The 15,832-nt window shown below is 44.8% G+C and overlaps 1 protein-coding gene across 2 annotated transcripts in view; it reads left to right on the top strand.

Moving 5' to 3' along the window:
- Window positions 1-12,559, top strand: part of PSMF1 (proteasome inhibitor subunit 1) — a 44,713-nt gene extending 32,154 nt beyond the window's left edge. For both annotated transcript variants that reach the window (XM_080813464.1, XM_080813465.1), the window contains 3 exons: window positions 8,871-8,924; window positions 9,637-9,795; window positions 10,302-12,559. In XM_080813464.1, coding sequence (XP_080669590.1) covers window positions 8,871-8,924; window positions 9,637-9,795; window positions 10,302-10,353 — 265 coding nt within the window. In that variant the 3' untranslated portion in view covers window positions 10,354-12,559. The remainder of the gene's footprint in view (window positions 1-8,870; window positions 8,925-9,636; window positions 9,796-10,301) is intronic.
- The last annotated feature ends 3,273 nt before the right edge of the window (window positions 12,560-15,832 follow it).

Consider the following 15,832-nt stretch of genomic DNA (forward strand, 5'->3'; position numbering starts at 1 on the left):
ATCAGTGCAGATTCAACACAGTGGAAAAAAGCACATAGCTTCTAAGATGAAGTAGCTTTGATCTCATGGACCCCCCCTGAAGTGAGTTTCAGGGACCACTCCCCCAGGATTCTATGGAGGACATTTTGCATCCTTTCTTTTTCTTTTTAAAAAATGTTTACAAGCCCTTTTAGATATCCCCTTTTGCTGAGGAGTCTTTCACATCTCTTGCTCATTTTTCTCTTTTGTTATCTGGTCTTTTTATGATTTGTAGGCATTGGTTATATATTCTGGATTTACATCCTTTGTCAGATAAATGTATTACAAATATCCTCCCTCTGTAGTTTGCCTTTTCACTCTGTCAGTGGGTTTTTAAATTAAAATGTTCTTAATTTCTATGTAATCTAGCTTATCAATGCTTTCCTTTAATGTTTGGTGGTATTTTTTTTTTTATCTGTTGAGAAATCTTTGCCCTACCCTAAGGTCATGAAGTATTTCTCATATATTTTCTAGACGCTTTGTTGTTTTACCTTTTGTATTTAGATTTATAATCCATTTGAAATTAATTTTTATGTGTGGAACAAGATAGGTTGATATTTTACTATATTGCTATCCAGTTGATCCAGCACCATATTTTGAAAAGAATTATCATCTACCTATGCCACCTTAATAATTAAATATTCATTTTTCACTACTCATGAAGCTATTATTTCTTGTTCTTAAAATTTGCCTTCGTTGCTTTTCCTCTTAGAGCCAAATAAACTTGATCTCTTCAGTTTTTCCCATGGATGGTCAAATTAGCTCAATAATAATTATACAGCCTCTGCTTGTTGAGTGTCAGCTATTGCAAGCAACAAGCTGGGCCTTCATCCATATGAAACATCCATATGCTCTTATTTAGTCCTCTTAACCCTGAGAGATTGATAAGGGCTATCCCTGTTTTACAAGTAAGGAAACTGATGTTCATGTATAATAAGTAACTTGATCATAACCAGCATAAAGCAGAAGTTGTGATATAATAGTAGAATATTGGATACCACTTAATTGAACTCTTCGTTATGTACCAGGTGGTACACTTTTGTAAACATTCTCATTTGATACTTAAAACAACCTTGAGAAATAGATAGTGTTGTCAAATTTCGCAGGAGAGGAAACTAGGGCTTAGAAATTTTATTTCCTGCTCTAAATCACACAGCTCTTAGGTGGTGAAGCCAGAATTTGAACTTGGGTCTAACTCTAAAACCTTTGCTTTTGACCTTCTCACAGTTTCTCATTTCTGAGTAGGTCTGTTTAAATGTTGCTCGTGTGTCAAGCACTGTACCGGGCACTGGGATTACATGATGAGGTATGGACCCAGCCTTCAAGGAGTTCACAGTCAATCCAGGTTGATGGTCCTGTTCATTCCAGATCATAAGTCTTTTAAAAAAATGACATATTTCTGAGGTGTGCTAAAGCACAGAGAAAGGTGATTATTCTGAAGGACTGAATGGTACAAGATAGAAGGAAAGGTTTCACAGAGATGGGTTGATGGGTTAAATTTTAAGGACTAATACAAATTTTGTGGTATTGGGAGTAATTGGCATGCATTGTTGTGGGGACAGTGGGTATAAATGAGGCTATGAAATCATCTCGTGTGTGTGTGTGTATGTGTGTGTGTGTGTGTGTGTGTGTGTGTGTGTGTGTGTGTTGGAGGGGCAGCAAGGGAGGGAATAGGGCCATTATATTTCACCTATACTGGCATGTGGAAGGAATAGGGGAATGTAAGGAACACATTACAAGGGCCTCTGTGGACTAAGGAGCTAGATTTGATCCTGGGTAATGGGAACCATCAGAACATTTGGGGTGAAAAGCAATCTGATTGGGACCCCTTGAACCACTGACTTTTCTTTTGAGGAATCCCAGTTAGGTTCTGACAACTATTAATATTTAGTAAGCCCTTACTATGTGCCAGGTAGTTAGATTAAGTTTAATTTGTAATCTGTCTTATTCTTCATAATGAAACTCATAATTCCTCATAATGAAATTCCTCCATTTTACAGAGAAGAAAACTGAGGCACAGAGAGGTTAATTAACTTACCCAAACCAACACAGCCCAGACATTGGAGCAGGATTCAGCCCTTACTGTTTCCTCCTTGCAACATGCATGTCAGCAGTCATTTCAAAAGAAACAATCTTGTCTTAGACTGTTCCGAGAACAAAGAGAAAGTAGTGTGGTTGGAGCTCAGTAAATTGGTGGGGTAGAGAGATAGGTGATGACCCTGTAGGGGTAAGCACTGACCAGGGCATGCAGAGCCTTGGGGGCAAGATCAGAAGCAATAGGAACCCCTGGGTGTGTTTAACAATGGAGGGGCTTCATACTGTTTACATTTTATTTTTGAATCTCTCTGGCTCCTTTGTAGAGAATGGATCACAAAGGGACAAGAGTAGAAACAGGAAGACCAGGTCAGGAGCTGATACGGGCACTCAGGCAAGAAACTGTGGTGGTAGGTAGTAAATGGCAGACAAGGCAGATGATCTTGGGTATATTTGGAGCTATACCTGACAGGATTTGCTGATGGGTTGGCTTAACAAAGGAGAGACAAATCAAGGATGATGCATCTGGGGTATTTTTGCCAAAGTCATTTCTGTTTTGGGATTACCACAGCTAACACCTCAGTGAACATAATTCCAGACTTGGAGCACATCTCTGAATTATTTCTGTAGCATACATTGCTGAAAGTAGAATTACTCCATTAAGGACTAAGCCTGTTTTTCAAGATTTTGATGTTGCCCATTTGCCCTCCTAAACAGTTGTAACTACTTGGCATTTCCACTATATTTTGATGTTTCCCTATCCTTGCCATATTGCTGGAATTAGTCTCCATTTTCTCTCAAATTATTTAGAAATGCATGATCCCGATAACATTTGTAAGCTGACTGAACTCAAATTCAGTTCCTTGTTTTTGTATGACTTGAGGTCCCCATTCCTCATTGGCTGTTGGCTGAGAGCCTCTCTCTCTGCTCCTGAAGACTTCCGACATCTCTTCTCACATGGCCTCCTCCATCTTCAAAGCCAGCAATAGTTTGTCAAGCCCTTCTCATGCTGTGACTCTCCCCCTCCAACTTCTCTTTGCTGCCAGCTAGAGAAAGTTTTCTACTTTTTAAGGGTTCGTATGAGTACATTAGCCCATTCAGATCATCCCTATTTTGAAGTCAGCTGTGCCATATTACATAAAACAATCACAAGATTGATTTCTCATCTCATAACACGGGTTCTGGGGATTAGGCGTTGTGGAATACCGAAAGGGGCCATTTCTAGAAATGTTACCTACCACAGCCTACCTTCTGGCCTCCCAAATGCAGTATATATCTTCCCTTCCCTAGGATTCTTAAGAGGTACCCATTCCTGCATCAGCTCAATGTCAGATCTTACTTGAATCTCCTCAGCTTGCAGGACCCAAATCTCACCTTCTAAATTGTCTAAGTCAGATGCAGCTGGGGCTCCTAAACACAACTCCTTTATCTTTTGAGCAGAGAAACAGATTTGCCCCCATCACACAGTGGTGGGACAGGCAGAGGATAACAGTTGCTGATTTCTGACAGGAAAAAAACATGTACAGAAAAATTATTAATCACACCATTATTTATAGTGACACAGACCAGAAGAAATACCAGTACCTACAGTAGAAGCATAAATTTTTAAAAAATTGCTTCACTTGAATGATTATTACTTGGTCATTAAAAATGTCAATAGCAAAGACAGACAACTTGGGAAATACAGGACATAAGTGGAGGAAAACAGTGGGGTCTAAAATTATTATAATTTCATAAAAGCATGTTTATGGAAGAAGACTAGAAAAACAGCAAAAAGAATCATTGAGTTAGATTATGGTAATATTTTTTTCTAGCAGTTTGTTAGTGTAATTTGTGCATATCTTTTTTTTTTTTTTTTTTTTTCCAAATCTTTGTTCACCTAGCCTAAATGCAGTATCAGTTCCCAGTTCACCCTTAAACTCACAGGATATCCTCAGGGTGGGGAAAAGGAAAGGGTTAGTGTCCCTTTTGCTCAGAGTGCTGTAACTGTGCTCCACATGAGCATGTATACGCACTTTTGTCTACACTTCTCAGCATCCCCATGTCCCCAGTCCTAGGTTTCCACACTTAGCAGAACAGAATACGTGTAACACACCAAAATTTCCCAGCTGAACTTCTACCCCGACGGGCCTAGCCATTTGTATTCCCCAGAGTAGCAAAATCGGGTCACTTGAGAACTTGTGAAAAATGCAGAATCTCAAGTCCCATTCTTGGTCTTCTGCATTAAAACCTGCACTTTAGCAAGATCCCACACTGATTCATCTGCACATTAAAGTTTGAGTAGAACTGCCAAGATGGTTCAGACAGTGCAGCACATACGTGATAGAGAACTAAAGGGCACAGCAAAAGGCTCTGAAAACAACTGACATTGGATCCTGAACCCAGCTATGTTGATTGCCTGCTAAAATAAAAATAGCAGGATGCCTCCAGAGCCTCATAACAAATGTTCAGACTTTGCAGGATACAATCCTGAATTATTGGGCATACAGAGAACCAAGAAAACTTCAACTCACAAAAAGACAACAGATGCCAGCTCTGAGATGACACAGATGTTGGGATTATTTGGCAAAGATACAAAGCAGCTATTATAAAAATGTTCCAAGTGAGGGCAAACAGTATTGAAATAAGTGGCATAATTGGTCTCAGCAAAGAAATAAGATATGATGAAGAACCAAATGGAAATTTTAGAAATGAAAAATAAAATAATCAAAATAACCTCACTGGATGAATGGTTAAATAATAGAAGAAAGAGTGAACTTGAAGATAGAGCACTAGAAATTATCCCATCTGAACACAGAGGGGGAAAAAAAAGATTTAAAAATGAGGTTTCAGAGATTTGTGAGTGAATTATGAAAGGTCTAACATTGGGGTGATTTGAGTCTAAGAAAAAGAAAGAGTACAGTACAGAAAAATTACTTGAAGAAAATGATGCCTGAAAACTTCCCAGATTTGGCAAAAGACATAAACCCACAAATTCAAAAAACTCAGCAAACCCTAAATAGGATAAACCCAAGGAAGTCCATGCATGGACATGTAATCAAACTCCTGAAAACTAAAAATCAAGAAAAAATGAAAGTGTCTAAGGAAAAACAATGACTTGCTTATAGAAGAACAAGAACTTGAATATCGATTTCTCTTCAGAAATCATGGACACCAGGAAGAAGTAGATCCAATGTTCTTAAAGTGTGGAGAAAAAAGAATTGTTAACCCAGAATTCTGTATCCAGCAAATATTTTGCTTTATTTCTGAAGGATATTAAAATATTCTTAGTGGGGACGCCTGGGTGGCTCAGTTGGTTGGACTACTGCCTTTGGCTCAGGTCATGATCCCGGAGTCCCTGGATCGAGTCCCGCATTGGGCTCCCAGCTCCATGGGGAGTCTGCTTCTCCCTCTGACCTTCTCCTCTCTCACGCTCTCTCTCACTGCCTCTCTCTCAAATAAATAAATAAATTTTTAAAAAAATCTTTAAAATATTCTTAGTGAAAGGAAACTAAGAGGATTCATAGTCAACAACTCTTCGCAAAAGGAATTGCCAAAGGAAGTTCTTCAGACAGAAGGGAAATGATACCAGATGGAGACTTGGAACATCAGGAATGAAGGAAAAGCAATTTACCAAAAATGGTAAATGTCTGGGTAAATGTAATTGACTGCTCTCCTCTTGAATTCTCCAAAATGTGTTAAACTTGAAAGCAAAAATCGTGGCATCTCGGTGTATGTTGGTGTAATACGGATCAACTGTAGCATAAAGGGAGGAGGATAAATGGACCTGTATATGCTGGTATGGTCTCAGCCTTCTACTATTTCTAAGTAGACTGAAGAAGTTAAGTATGTGTATTCAATCCTTGGAGCAACTATTTGGGAAAAAAATCTACAAAGAGATCTAGTCAGAAACACTGAAATTGAATAAAGAGAGAGAGGAAAACAGAAGATTGGATAACAGTAAATGGTAGATATAAATCTAAACATCTCACATAAAATCACACTAAATGTAAATGGTCTCAACACATTAGTTTAAAAAGCATGGGTTTTGAAGTAAGGCAGACCTGGGATGAATATCATGTTGGCCACTTACTACCTTTGTGGCCTTGTATAAGAAGACTTGCTTCTCTGAACCTCAGTTTCCTCATCTGTAAAATAAGAATAAAAATATGTGTGCTCAGAGGCCTGATGCAAAGACGAAATAAGATAATGTATGTAAGGAGCTCAGCACATCCATTTGTTAAAAAAGTAGGAGAGATACATATTTGCTCACTCTGTATGCAGAGTGTCTTTGGAAGAACATGCAAGAAACTGATACCTTAGTCATCTGTAGAAGACCTAGGAGCCTGGGGAACAGGGAAGAGAAGGAGAATTTTTACTTCTGTGGGCCCACAATCTTTTATGTGCAATTCTGATATCAAAAGAGCTCTGAAAACCAAAGTTTTGTTTTGTTTTCCCATGAGACTGGTGCCAAACCTTGTTCCTTAGCAAAACCTGACCTGAAGTGAGGCGTGAGTGTTGTTTTTATCTAAAAGGAGAGGGGAGCACAGAAAGAGGAAATCGTGTGTGGTCAGGGTCATCCTCCAAAAAAAAAAGGATCACCCTCAAATTCCCTAGAGGGGTCGCTATTGGAGCTGAGACATATAGTCCTGTGGGCCCAGCCAGGCACTCTTGCCTACAGCGTTAGTGTGTAACACTCTCCTTCAGTGGAATACCAGATGTAGTAGCAGGGGCTTGATTTCAGAGACCGTATACAAAAATTACTTTTCTTTTAATCCCCATAGCCTGCCTCATTTGACACACTGTGGACTGAGACTATTTTAATGTGGGTTCTGAGCATGCACTTATTAACAAGTTCAAGTTCACACAAGTATGCCTGTGTTACAGTGAGGGTGTGTTAAGTGTCGAGTCAAAGGATACGCTGTGGCAATTTCGAGTACCCAGTGGTCGGGTTGGGGCCAGCAGCTGCCTTTCCAGCCTCCATTGTTCTTCCTGCCCCACACTCTGTGGCCCAGGAGACAGAAAGAGAAGGCTGAAGTATGAGAAGAATATGGCTGTGTTCTCCCAGGCATTTTTGTAGTCATTAGAGGCTCCTTCTGTTTGCTGTTCTGTAGCAGGGCAGGGCATGGGAATAGTAGGTAAGATGCTCGCAGCTCTCCAGCACACCTGGTGTATCCATGGTGGCAGGTAACAGAGGTCACCAGAAACTTCCACCATCAGCTCCATGAACCATGACTTGGGAACAGTCATCTAGGTCAGGAAGAATTCCTTCCCTTGGAAACCTAGCCATGTCTACCTAAATCACAGTATCCTTTCCAGTGTATTAGGCAAAACCGACTAAAGAAACACCTCTTTTTGGATTTTTTTCCCCCAGTTCTTTAATTAATGGCCCCTTACCTGTAAGCACATATGAGCTGCTGTTTAGCTCCAAAGGTCTGGCAGAAACACCCCTATCCCCCACCAACCTCAGAACTGCCAGGCTCGTATCACTCTCTAGGACTCCATCAGACTCCAAAGCACAATTCCGCAAATTCTAAATCTTTTTTGTTTTATTATATCTATATCCTTTATAGAAAAAAAACAGGAAAGAGTAAAGAAAATCATTCCAGGAGTAAGTGTCACTGTTTATATTTTCTGTGTGCTGCTTTCTAGTTTTATTTATACATACACACCCACACACACATTTCTCATGGTTGATTTCCTAGGCTACTCCTAGACTGTCCTTTTCCCCCAGCAGTTAACACTAGAGCATAAATATTTTTTCATATCAGTTTAAAACTAAGAACATTGTCTCCATAATTGCATTCAGCGATACACTATAACGTGCCTAACCGGTCCCTATTTAGGCCAATTCCAGTTCCCTTGATTAAAGTCTGGTGAGGGGCGCCTGGGTGGCTCAGTGGGTTAAGCCTCTGCCTTCGGCTCAGGTCATGATCCCAGGGTTCTGGGATCGAGCCCCGAGTCGGGCTCTCTGCTCAGCGGGGAGCCTACTTACCCCCCTTTCTCTCTGCCTGCCTCTCTGCCTACTTGTGATCTCTGTCTATCAAGTAAATAAAGAAAATCTTAAAAAAAAAATCTGTGGTGATACTTTAATTTGAATGATGTGTTCTTTGAGATGGAGACTTCGATATGAAACTGTTGAGTCAAAAAGGTAGGAAGATACCTAAGACTTTTGAAAGATGCATATTATGATCTATATGTTAGCCAATATAGAATTGCCTCCAGAAAGCACGCCCTCGCTTAATTATCCTAGCCTGCGCATTCCCAGTGAGAGCAAAAATGGGCTTTTGGTGTGCGGGTGAAAAACTCTTCAGGGGGACAGTGGTTTTTGGCCCTCCAGTGGACTGCAGTGCATAAGCAGACACACGGGGTCTGTGGGATTGAAGTGTCACACAGAGGCCATCATGGAAAAAGGCTGCGGAGCCCTGTTTTGGCTGTGTGGGCACCCATCTCACTCCATCCTGAAAGCTCTCAAATCTTAGTCTCGGAGCTCTGGTTTTAGTGTTCGGATATTTTCTGAGCTAAAAGTTCTTGGTTCTTTACATAAAGTTTAGGAACTTGAGAAAAGTGTAAATAAAATTTATCTGGAGGATACCACGGTTAGTATTTTCACTTATGACAGTATTGGGATCCTCCTCGCTTTGTGTTCATTATCAGCGTTAGTCTGTGCGGAAGACCACTTTGAAGTGTCCCTTGTTTAATGATCTCAGGTAGGGGTGTCCCCTGTCCCCATACCTGGGAGTGTCATTGTGACCCCACAGTCGTCGGCTTTAAGCCCCTGGGAACCCAGGCGCCTGACTGCTCTGGGACTTGTGGTAATTGCCCCTTGTTTGTTTCAGGTGTGATCCCCTGGGCCCATTTGCTGTCGGGGGAGAGGACCTGGACCCCTTCGGGTGAGTGCTGCTGGGGAGGGGGCAGCAACACAACCTACTCTTGTTGTGACTTTTCAGCCCCGGCTCATCTTCTAATCTTAGAGCTTTGTGTCAGTCTTCCTTTGGGGTGAAGGAGGCCACTGTGGCTGAGCAGCTGCGAAGTCCCTGCTCGTGCTTCGGCTCTGCCATGCCTGGAGCTTTGTGGAGAGCTCTGCTGCTGGGGAGGGCTGAGCAAGCCAGGCAGGCAGGCTCCTCTGTCACCCACTGGCCCCAGTGGCCCTGGTGGTGGAATCATAGATCACCCCGAGGCCCTCTAAGGAAACCACAGGAAAGCCAGCGTCATGAATCGTCTCACTGCTACTACTAGTCTGTAGACCTAAAGTAGTGCCCTGCAGAGCCTCGCGATGGTTCTGCATTGACCTTGGCAAGTTCTGGCACCTGTTCTTGTTCAAATTGTCCCCCTTAGATGTAGGATGTGGCAGCAATCTCTGTTTTGTGGGTTCAGGGAGCCTGGAGAGCTCAAAGGACAGGCCACATGCTCCAGGAAAAGTGTGCTCTTGGTTTGTTCTTGTTCTTGCCCGCTTCTGCTGGCACTCAGGTAACCAGCCACCTCTGTCTGCTTGAGCTGTCCAGAGGAGCTATCGGGGCATTCTTCATCCACTCTCACCTCCTTCGCCTCTTCTCCAGCAGCTTCTTGCCACACCTGCTCACCTGTCTTTTCTTCTTGCCTCAGGTGTCGGAGAGGTGGCATGATTGTGGATCCCCTGAGATCTGGCTTCCCAAGAGCACTCATTGACCCATCCTCGGGCCTCCCAAACCGTCTTCCTCCAGGCGCTGTGCCCCCAGGAGCACGCTTTGACCCCTTTGGACCCATTGGGACCAGCCCATCTGGGTAGGTACTTAGGCCTGCTGAGAAGCAGGGCCTGATGGCAGCTCCGCTCAGCTTTGCAGGAACGAGGGGTCTGACTGCAGGTGCAGAGGTGCCCCTGGCTCCATCCCCCTTCCATCCAAGGGAGTGGGGCCTCCTCCAGGCCCCTGCCTGATGCCTACCTGGAGCTCCCCATCCCTCAGTGCCTCCCTGCCTCCAGCCCCCTTCAGGGAGCACTCAGGAGGAAGAGCTCCTCACGCTTCCTGAAGTTTAGTCTGTGTCGGGAACTTGCTGGATCCTGATAGCAACACTCCATTCACATCCTGTAGAAATCAAGGCCCTGAAAAATGAATTAACTTCTCCCAGGTGGGAGAGTCAGGATTCAAGCCATGACTGTAGAGCATATGCTCTTCCAGCCCACAGAGTACTTCGTTCTGGAGGACAGGCTCCCTCTGCTCTCCGGGCCCATCTGCCCATGTGCCCCAGCCCCTCCATCACTCCCAACTCACCAGCCCCTCTTTCCATTCCAGACCCAACCCAGACCATCTCCCCCCGCCGGGCTTCGATGACATGTACCTGTGAAGGCCTCAAGAATGTAACATCCCAGCCTTCCCTCCACTGTCCTGGAGCTGCCACCGCCGCCCCATCAGCAATTGTGTTCTTTAGGGCTGGGGGCGAGGGACTCTGCCCATGTGTTTGCAGGCCGGCTGGGATTGCCTCCCCACCCCCTGTCAGAACCAAGGCACCTGCTGCAGCTCTCCACCAAGCTGCATATAGGTCCCAAAGAGAAACCAATGTGTGTGTCTCTCTCCCCACCAGCTCCCCCACACTTCTCAAGAGAGACTCCGGCAACATCTGCCCTCAGCCCGATGCAGTCCCAGCTGCAACGCTATAAGAACAGAACACATTTTGGATGTTATTATAAGAACCAAATGTCAATACAAAAATCATGTTGCCAGTCTCCCACTGTTCTTTACTGCCCAGCTCTTTCCATTTCTGAGATTTTAGAGTTTAAATCTTTGTGAGGCTAAATGACTCTTCTCCTACCCAGGGCCTGTTCTTGCTTCTTAGGCCCCTTCCCTTCATAAATTGCTTTCTGGTTCCTGACATCACTCAGGTGGGTCCCAGTGTGGCTGCAAGGCCGAAAATGAGGGATTGGAAACCCCATAGGGCCACAAGGATGACTTTCACAAGGGCAGGCATATTGCAAAAAGCCTGCGTCATTCCGAGAAGGGACCTAGTTCCGCCTGTGTGCGTCCTCAGTCCATCTGTACCTGGACAGTGGCAGCCTTGAAGCAGAATAAACAGACCTGAAGGCTGATCTCATTTCTGCCACTAACTTACTGAGTTGACCCTAAGGGCTTTCCCCTTGCAGGGCCTTCTTGTTGCCTATGAAATGTGAGGGGCCCTTCGTACTCTAAAACATTCTGGTGTCTGCTTCTGTGTGTGGCCACCTCTAGGAACGGGGGCAAAGGAAGGAATGAATTTTCGAGGCTCTGTGTGGTACTTACCTACAGAGTAATTCTGTGCCCCTCGGGGCCTGGCCAAGAAGAGCCAAGGAGCATGGGCTCTGTCTGAGTATGGTATTGAATTTTGGCAAGAGCAGGGAGCCCAGCCTCTGGAAGCCGGTGTCCTTTGTCCAGGCCTGCCTGACCTCTGGTGTTCTCCGGATCCTTTTCAGCCCAAGACCTGACAAATGTGGTCAGTGATGAACCCCTGTGCTGGAGTGGAAAGAACACCATGGAGCACCAGGCTCATAGGCAAGAGATCAAGGCATTAGGCGCTTTCCCTCCACAACTAGCATTTCACCCATGGGTGGGTCCTTTTACTTCTCAGCTCCTTGGGTTCTTTCCCTGATATTAGGGCATACTGTTTATCTATGGGCAGAGGGTAGGCTACCAGAGACTTCCTGAGGTGTCTGCTAATATGCTGTAGCCTGGGAATGCCTGTCCGAGTGTGGGTTAGGGATAAACTGAACTGGGGCCTGTAGGGAGGCTAGCGTGAGAAGGCTACCCGGACATTTCTAGCAGACCCCATCTCAAGCATCGAGTTATTAAAAGACCACCTCGGCACCTTTAGAACGTTTCTGCTCTGGAGAGAGATGCAGAGATTTGGCAGAGCTACAAATGCAGCCATCAGTCATAGTCTTCCTCGGGCCTGCACATGGGTGGAAAGTTTTTGTTTTGGAACTGGATTTTTCCTGCTGTGGAAAGGACGTGGGGCACTTTGGTCACACAGGCATCCTTTATCATGAAAGGAAGCATCTAAAGAAACATCACACTAGAAACCAAGCAGAGACAAGCAGAGAAAGTAGATCACTTTTAGAACCATGATTCGAGGAAAAGAGGATTGAACAATGAATTTGCCACTTAGGTTTTCTAGTAGCAAAGGTCGAGAGGATGGTCTTATACGTAATTCTCTTTTCTGAAAACAGAAACTTCAGTGACTGTCATCTGCAGAATCAGCCATTTTTTGCATGGATCTCCTTGTATCAAGGACACTGAGGAACACAGACAATGTCTTAGTTGTGTCGAGGGTAGTGAACAGGGCCTTCAGGAACTTTCAGGTCATGCTGTCTGTGCTCGTGGTCTGGGCCACTTCACTCCTCCCAGCCGCCAGCAATCGCCAGGCAGCCAACGGGAATGGTTGCGGGTATGTCTTGTGGAATTTGAAAGGTGGGAGCCTTAACAATAAAATCAGCACTTAATAACCTGTTCCTTTTTTTATATATAACAGCTTTATTGAGATACACTTCACATACCCATAAAGTTTACCTTTTTAAAGTGTGCGATTCAGTGGTTTTTCGTGTATTCACAATGTTGTGCGTTCATCACCACATCAATTCCCGAACATTTCACCACCTCAAAAAGAAACCCCTGATACCTATTAAAGGTCATCCCCACGGCTCCCCTTTCCAGCCCCAGGCAGCCAATAGTCTGTTTTCTCTCTAAGGATTTGCCTGTTCTGGACAGTTCTCAGTAGAATCACACAATGTGTGGCGTTTTGTGTCTGGCTTTTTCCACTTCGCATTTTCAAGATTCATACCCATGCTGTAGCAGGTTGTCCGTACTGCATTCCTTTTGATGGCTAAAGAATATTCCATTGTGTGAATATATACCACATTTTCTTTAGCCACTTAGCAGTTAAGGGACAATTGTTGGGTTGTTTCCACTTTTCATCTTTGTGAACAATGCTGCTGTGGACATTTGTGTACAGATCTTTGTGTAGACCTACGCTTTCATTTCTCTTGGGTACCTAGGAGTGGAATTGCTCTATTGTGTGGCAATTCAGCTTAACTTTTTGAAAAACTATTAGACTTTTCCAGACTGGCTGCACCATTTTACATGCCCACCATCAGGGTAGGAAGGTTCTAGTTTTTTAACATCCTCTCCAGTACTTGTTCTTGCATAGAACTATCCTAGTAGGTGCGAAGTGGTATCTCATTGTGGTTTCGTCTTCTGTTTCCTAAAAAAAGAATTTGACCTAGGCTGAGCAAGATGGGGACCAGAACCAGTCACCCCTAAGGAGCAGGGCATGGCTTTGGTAGTAGCCACCTTGGGGTACTGTGGCTGGAATGCCACAGAGGGGTTAGGTTTGATTTGGGAAGGTTCTGGTCAAGATGAGCTATAGGGAAATTCTCATGACCTTTCCAGGTCTAGTGTAGTTCACGGCACTACTTTTGCATGGTTTGAACTTTCTGTGTTTACCCAGTGGCTTACAAGGAAAAGAAATATTTGATTCCAGATCTTTATGTTAACGGTGACATGCCATAGATCACTTGTCCTACCTCTGGCAGCCCCCACATCCCCATCTTCTGTTCCTTTGCCTTGTTTCCTTCCCACTTCTAGAGCTGGACATGTTTCTCTTTGCTTCGGTCTACTCTTGTGTCCTGGGTCCAGCTGCACCAGGGGCCAGGGTAGAGAGGAGTACCATGGCTGAACAGGAGCTTAACAGTCTCCTGTGGTGCTTGCTCCAAGTATACAGTACATCCTGGCCCCAGCCAACACATGGATCCAGATCTCTTCGGTCAGGCTTTTAAATCTGTGTTTTTTTTTTTAATGAGTTCCTCAGATGCATATGATCAGACAAGTTTGAGAATTCCCAAGAAGGAAAGGGAAGACCGTCTATATCCTTGCTGCTCAAACTGGCTGCACCCAGCAGCTTCACCTGGGAACTTGGTAGAAATGCAGAATCCCAGGGTCCACCCCAGATATAGTAAATGAGAATCAAGTTCACCAGGTGATTCACATGCACATGCAAAGTTTGAGACGCACTGGTGTAATACCTGCATTGCTTCCTTTCACCTGGCTGTCAGGTGCAAAGAATTTAGCCAGTCTTCTTGGTTCATGACACACTATGACTCATGCACGCAAGAACTCCCTCATTTTGTTTTTCAAGTTTTGCTCCCTGTACCCACTCCATTCCCTTGCCTCCATGGGTCACTCACATGTGTTTCATGTATGCATCTAAATATGCATGTACCCTTTTAAAATAGCATACGCTATATTTTCAGATCATAACAACCATAATGAGGTAGTGTCTTCACTCTCTCGACGAGAAAAAGAGGGTTTGAAAAGGTCCAGTAAGCCACCATGCTCAAAGCCAAGCAGGAGTCTGAGAAATCAGACAAGCATGGGTATGACTCACAGACTTCCCTTCGCTGGTACGTGGCTTTATCTGCAAAGTCAGCCGTACTTCTTTCTTCAGGATTGTTGCAGGGTCCTACCAAACTTTGTGTCTTATAAACAGATACCTGGAGCTCAGTGGGGGCCAGTTGTTATTACTGAGGCCATATGGATGGATCAGGCTGAGGGCTTAGGATAAGGCTGCCCTCCAATGCAAGAAACAAGCATTTATCTGGTGCCCACGGGGTACTTGGTTTTTCCTAGCCTCATGTAGTACTCTAGCCCTGCAGGGTGAAAACTGTTAACAGCAGTGGCTGATGTGCTAGGCTTCCCCTCTAGGGATGGCGGAACCATGATGGGAACCTGGGTCAGCCTGGTTCTAAAGCCAGTGCTCTTTTTGAAGAACTGCTATACTCAGAGCCCCCCACCCTCTCCAGGGGAGGAGCATGGATCCCTGTGCAAAACTCACTCCTAAAGCTGGAAAATCAAGTCAGGACTTGTGTGAAAAGGGAACAATGCAGCATAAGCCCCGAGATGGGCTAAGACTCCCAGGTCTGTGATGTGTATCTCACGCTCCTGACCATTTCACCCAGAGCCCCAGATTGGGAGCATCTGAAGTTACCCAGCACAACCCCCATTTCAGAGGAAGAAACCGGCCTGTGAAGCCCCTCTGTGAAGGTGAGCTCCTGAGAGCCGTCACCAGGCCCCAGAGATAGGCTTGGGGTTTGTGCAGGGCTCTGTCACCTGTCCCCAAGAGATGATCACCTCTGCCTTCTAAGTTTAGTAGGATAGGAGCTGCTCTCCCCATTGAACGGATGAAAAAGCATGTCCAGAGCAGTTGAGTGCCCTTCCCACAGCCTCAGACCTACGGAAATTGTAGCCCCACTAAACTACCCAAAACAGTAATTTTTATCCTTGAGGGAAAAAAAAAATAAGTCTCCTTACCTTCAACCTCCCTCTCCCCTCAGCTAGACTGAGTGTTTGAGGAAGGGGCCCATCCAGGTTCAGCACCCTGGTCAGCACCATCCTGCACAGCTGCCTTTGGGCCAGGTCCAATCTGGGATAGCAGACTCCTGGGGCAGGCAGGGAGGCATCCCTAGGAGAAAGGGACCTGGAGCTAGGTGTTCTCCCTTCTAGACAGTCCTGCCCTCCCCTCCTTTAGACTAGAATCATGGGATCACAGTTTCATCCTGTAGCCTTCTTGGTTCCCAGGACATAAATTCAAGTAAGAAGCCTATGAAGAAGAGAGGGACAGGTACAGGGCCTGAGCCATGGTGATCCTGGGCAAGTTCTGCCCCTCTCTGTCTTTCCCCATAGGTAAAATGGAATTAAAGGTCAACCTGACTGTCTCTAAGATCCTGCCCGTCTGTGAGAATCTGTGATTCCAAATGGGCCATGGGCCTGGCCCAATTCAGTACTCCCCTGCACTCCTGTAC

This window comes from Martes martes (assembly GCF_963455335.1).
Source record: "Martes martes genome assembly, chromosome: 9".
In the NCBI taxonomy this organism is placed as follows: domain Eukaryota; kingdom Metazoa; phylum Chordata; class Mammalia; order Carnivora; family Mustelidae; genus Martes; species Martes martes.